This window comes from Kogia breviceps, chromosome 4 (assembly GCF_026419965.1).
Source record: "Kogia breviceps isolate mKogBre1 chromosome 4, mKogBre1 haplotype 1, whole genome shotgun sequence".
NCBI classification, from domain to species: domain Eukaryota; kingdom Metazoa; phylum Chordata; class Mammalia; order Artiodactyla; family Physeteridae; genus Kogia; species Kogia breviceps.
The window spans coordinates 149,469,012-149,475,011 of record NC_081313.1 but is presented as its reverse complement, the minus strand read 5'-3'; the positions used below and the strand labels follow the sequence as shown (position 1 = coordinate 149,475,011).

General features: G+C 44.0%; 1 protein-coding gene across 1 annotated transcript; it reads left to right on the top strand.

Moving 5' to 3' along the window:
• The first annotated feature begins 1,093 nt into the window (after window positions 1-1,093).
• Window positions 1,094-3,987, top strand: H3-4 (H3.4 histone, cluster member). The gene is given in 4 exon segments (XM_059062406.2): window positions 1,094-1,142; window positions 1,276-1,433; window positions 1,599-1,789; window positions 1,791-3,987. Coding segments are annotated over 4 exon segments (669 nt in total). The 3' UTR covers window positions 2,062-3,987.
• The last annotated feature ends 2,013 nt before the right edge of the window (window positions 3,988-6,000 follow it).

The following is a 6,000-nucleotide window of genomic DNA, read 5'->3' as shown; positions in this document are numbered from 1 at the left end:
AAATAAAATATGAAAATATCTTTAAAGAACCAGAGAGGGAGAAAACACTTTAACTACAGAGAAACAGGTTAAGACTTCTCATCAGAAATCAAGAAAGCAAAAATGTGTGGCATGAAATATGTAAAATGATGATATTAAAAAAGTCACCAACCTGGAATTCTGTATCCAGCAAAGTTATTCTTCAAATATAAATTAAATATAAATCTATATTTCAAACTCTAGGAAATCACTTTAAAAAGCTTAAAAAGAAGTGTAATTGGTATGCTAAATTGAGGATAGGGTCATATCAGAGTACAGCCATGAAAGAGATCTCTAAATATCCTTAATGCCCATAACCACTCTCAAATGACAGCAGTTACAAGTCTTCCCCACTCAGAAGTTACTTAATGCATTGATAAAAGTGTACAGTTATAACTATCTGACAAATTTATATATATTTTTGATGATCTGTATATGTTTTGATAACTTATTTCAATATAATTGATTCTTTTTTTTTTTTTTTCGGTACGCAGGCCTCTCACTGTTGTGGCCTCTCCCATTGCAGAGCACAGGCTCCAGACGCGCAGGCTCAGCAGCCATGGCTCATGGACCCAGCTGCTCCGCGGCATGTGGGATCTTCCCAGACCGGGGCACGAACCCATATCCCCTGCATCGGCAGGCGGACTCTCAACCACTGCACCACCAGGGAAGCCCAATATAATTGATTCTTTACAATTTTTATTTTATGCATTTGAAAACATTCTGAGGCATTTTACTTTATGCATTAAAAATATTTTTAAATATTCTGAGCTTTACCAAACTACCAGAGTGGTTCATAGAGCCAAAAGAAAAAAGAAGAAAAAAAAAAAAAGATTAAAATTCTGGCCATCTATTCAAACTAAACAAAAGTGAAAACTTCTAAAAAAAGAAAAAGTTACAAAGGCTCATTAGGAAGGGTACTTAAGATGTGACAGAATTCTTTCTTACCATTGAGGCAGTGGGGGTTCACTACAGTGGAGATAACCTCAAGCTGAACCTCATAAAGTGGATATAGACACAATGGAGACCTCATTATAAGGAACTTGGCTGGGAGAGTTTTCAAATTGGAGAATGCATGCTTCAGAGGAACTTTCATGCTTCATGCATTCTGTGGATGCTCCAAGGTAGGTGATGATGTGAGGGAGCAGGGTGGACCCCATCCGCCCATACTGAGTGTCATCTCCTCTTGGGATACTTGTTATGAGGCCAAATGCGGAGTGCAAGCTTCTAGAAGTTTCTTCCCTCCTTGGCCCATAGAGGAGGAGGAGGAGGGTGCTGAGGAAAAACAAGGGAGCTGTGCACGGAGATGCAACACCCACGATGACACCAACCGGAACCCAGACCCAATGCCCACCCCAATCCAGCCCAGCTCAGCCTGCGAGCTGACTGGCGAGCTCCAGGACGCCAACCTGACTGTGGGGCCAAGCCCATGCAAAGCAAAAATAAGGAGCAGGAGCCTAAGCAGAATGCCCCACGGACCAATCAGAGCTTAGCTTGTCATTACGCTGCCCAAGCACCTGGCCAATGGGAAGGCGTCAGCCTCTATAAAAGCAGGCAGGCTCGCCACCTAACGCGTTCAGGGAGCAGCTGAGGAGGCTGTAATAGCCTCTTGGGTTCTCGGGATAGCGGAGAAATGGCACGAAGAAAGCAGACGGAGCGGAAGTCCATCGGTGCGGAAGTCCATCGGCGGCAAAGCACCTCACAAACAACTGGCTACCAAAGTAGCTCAGAAGAGCGCGCCAGCCACCGGGGGCGTGAAGAAGCCGCACAGGTGCTGTGCGAGAGATTCGTTGCTACCGAAAGTCCCCAGAACATCTGATTGGTAAGCTACCCTACCAGCGCCTGGTCCGGGAGATTGTGCAGGACTTTAAGATGGACCTGCGTTTCCAGAGCTCGGCTGTAAGGGCACTGCAGGAAGTCTGTGAGGCATACCTGGTGGATCTTTTTGAAGACACCAACCTATGTGCCATCCATGCCAACCCTGTCACTATTATACCCAAGGATATTCAGCTGGCACGCCGTATCCGCGGAAAATGTGCCTAAACTGCGCAAGCAGCCGTTGATCTCACCCCAAAAGCTATTTTAAGAGCCACTACCTGCTCACAAAGGGCACTGTGCACAAACCAAGCAGCGGGTGCCTTTTCTCTCCAATAAACCAGAGGCCTAGCTAGCTGTGTGTCAACATAGTCCTTTATTGGGGTTTATTGATATGAAATTACTGGTTAGTTCCTAGTGTTTGAAGACGAAGAGATTTTCCCATGCAAGTTAACCTTCAGAACAATAGCTGATCATTTCGTGTGCACCTAACAAGTTTTCCAACCCCATAGAACAGTCTAAACTTGCTGAGAAACCCTACAACCACGGAGGTTCAGCATGCTCCCAATAGTTGAGCTGTGTGGAGACAACCTGAGCATGGGTTTGAGGAAAAGAGTGTAAAGATTGCTTTTTTCCTACATTGGTGCTGCTTGGAAGCTTTTATTGAGGCTTTATTAAGTTGATAAAAGCCAAGCACTGTCAGGTCACTAGTCATACTAGGGGATAAAATCCATTCCCTACTGTCCCTATTTGGTCCGCACTTTCAGGATGCTTACAGCTGAGTGAAGGAAGTCTGTATGTAGAAGCAGTTAATATGCAGTGTGCTTTATTGATAGCTCAATGTTGTCAGTATGCAAGAGTGGGTTTCTGAAGTTCCTTTGAGCCCAGTTTGTTATCCAGTAGACTTAAGATTCAAAATCTTCATCAACTAAAGTAGTGCACACAAAACTTTTTTTATTAAAAAATTTTTTTTTAAGAAATTTATTTATTTAATTTACTATTTGGGGCTGTGTTGGGTCTTTGTTGCAGCACCCAGGCCTTCTGTAGTTGCAGCGAACAGGGGCTACTCTTCATTGCAGTGCACAGGCTTCTCATTTATTGCGGTGGCTTCTCTTGCTGTGGAGCATGGGCTCTAGGCACGCAGGCTCAGTAGTTGTGGCATGCGGGCTCAGTAGTTGTGGCCCACAGGCTTAGTTGCTCCGCGGCACCGTGGAATCTTCCTGGACCAGGGCTTGCACCAGTGTCCCCTGCATTGGCAGGCGGATTCTTAACCAGGGAAGTCCAGTGCACACAAAACTTTTGAAGGTTGAAACTAGTATCTTTTAAGTTTTAGAGTATATGTAAGTTAATGGGTGACAAGTCTTTGAGGGGCCATCTAAAAGCCAAGAGTGTCCAGGGACAGCTATGTTCTGGTTCTGAAGTCAGTTCTGACCTTCAATACTAGACTCCTTTTAAATAAACCGAAGCCTCAACTCCCTGCCTTTTTTGTGCTTTATGAAGTCTTTATCTTTCAAGGAACAGACTCTTGAATTCATATGACACACCTAAAGAAAGCACCAAACCCTGACTGGATCTGCACATCACCTGGTGACAAGCAAAGATTTCCTGGAATGACATGTGGAACTGAAGCTTTTCCAGGATATCCAGACCAGACCTGTTGGAAGTTGGTCGCCAAGCCTTTGGTGGTGACATACTGCAGATTATCTCCAATATCTATGATCTTGGTAACATATGGATTTCAGATTAAAAGTTCCTGAGAGTTCTCCCTCCTACCCCTCCTTTTTACTCAAATGTGACCTTAATTAGGTTTCCAATCTGTGCACTTTCTTTCCAATGTGAAAGAAAGGACCCAGGAATGGTCCTTTCTGACATTGAGACAAAAAGTCACTGAAACTAAAAAACCTGACTCTTGATCAGCAGTGTTTTCAGAGAAAGATCTTGATCAAAAGGGAGTAAAGTAAAAAGTTAATAAACCAAAACCTCAATTAAATAGAGTTAGGAGACCAGAACAGGGAGCTCTCATGCCCTGAGGTGATAGCAGAGCCCAACAGGAAAAGGAAGACTCCTCTTCTTTCCCAGCAAGGACTCAGGCAATGAAAAGACATGAACTCTTTTTTTTTTTTTTTTTTAAACTATAACCCTTCCAACTTCCTTTTCTCTCTATAAAAGCATTCTCTTTCCCTTACTTCGTGGGCGTCTTACACAAGGCTCACCACAGTTGCAGACCCAGAATTGCAATTCTCTGCTGATCCAGAATAAACCCATCTTTGCTGGAGAAAACTAGTTTATTTGTTTCAGGTCAGCAAGTTAAAAGGAAGTCACTAGGGTGGGTTGGACCCTAATCTCACATGACGGCACGCTTAAAAGAAGAGGAGAGGGCTTCCCTGGTGGCACAGTGGTTAAGAATCCGCCTGCCAACTCAGCGGACACGGGTTCAGGCCCTGGTCTGGGAAGATCCCACATGTGCGGAGCAACTAAGCCCATGCACCACAACTACTGAGCCTGCGAGCCACAACAACTGAAGCCCGCGCCCCTGCTCGATGCAACTAGAGAAGGCCTGCACACAACAACGAAGACCCAACACAGCCAAAAATAAATAAAATAAACTTATTTTTTTAAAAAAGAAGATGAGATTATGACATACAGAGGGTCATGTGATGACACAGGGAGAAGACAGTGGTAATATTGTGATTTACAATTAGAAATATATATTTGGTCTTCCTCCCCATTTCCTAGTACAGAAATCCTAAAACCTTTGGAATTTCTTAAGTAATTAGAGTGGTAATGGTGTCTTTTGTTACTCATAGCAAGCCCCTTTCAATCACAACAGAGTTCATGTTAATGAGGTGATTTTGGAAAGGATAAGGGCTGGTTCACAGGGGAACCAAACCTGTGATTAGAGGTTTGAAACTTTCATTCCCACCCTTGACCGCCAGGAAGGCGACAGCAGCTGGAGGTTGAGTTCGACCACCAATAGCCAGTGATTCAGTCAACTGTGCCTATGTAATGAAGGCTCCATGATAATCCCTGTAGTACTACTGGAGATTTTCTAGGTTGGTTAACAAGAACTCATACACGTGTCAGAAGGGTGGTGCACCACAACTCCGTGGGAACAGAAGCTCCTGCATTCAGGACCTCACTCTATGTATCTCTTTATCTGGCTGTTGATTTGTATCCTTTAATATCTTTTATAATAAACCAGTAATCTAGTGAGTAAACGGATTCCCTGAGTTCTGTGAGCAACTCTAACAAATTAATTGAACCCAAGGAGGGGTCATGGGAATTTCCATTGGTTGGTCAGAAGTACAAGTGACAACTTGGACTTTTGATTGGCATCTGAAGGGGGAGGAGTCTTGTAGAACTAAGCCCTTAACCTATGGGGTCTGATACTATCTCCAGGTGGATAGCATCAGAATTGAGTTGAATTGTAGGACACTAGCTGGTGTCGAGGATTGCTTGGTGGTTTGCGGAAACACCCCCTCCAACACACACACACACACACACACACACACACACACACACACACACACACATTTAGTGATCAGAAGTGTCAGAGGTGAACTAGAGAACTGTGAGTAAAGGAAACACACAGAAGTGTGTTTTTCCATAGCAACTACTGTCTACATGCCAAGGAGAGAGGAGGCCGCAGGAGAAACCAGGGCTGCTGACACTTGGGTCTCAGACCTCCAGCCTCCAAGACAGGGAGACAGTAAATGTCTGTTGTTTGAGCTGCCCTGTCTGGGGTATTCGTTACATAGCCTGAGCTGGCTAATAAATTATAATAATTACAATTAAAATTAGCATTAGTATTAGTTATTTCCCTCCCTCCCACACAGTGGTGGATTTTTGACTTTGGGGACAAGAGAGATTTTTTTTACTCTTGCTCTAGTGGATAGAGCTGAAAAATCAGGAGACTCTGGAGCTGTTGGTCACAGCTTTTATTGTCATGTGGAAAAAATCAGAATAAAACAGCGGGCACTGAAATAGCAGAGACGGGAGATGAAAGACAGAGAAGGCTGGTGCTGGGGGGGACTATGATCTCATTGTTCCCGGGGGGCCTGCTTGGTGAGAGCCCTGATATCCTTTGATAAATGTACCACACTTTTAGCCCAGTTCAAATTGGGGTTTGTCATTTGCAACCAAGAGTCCTAAGAAATATAACACTGT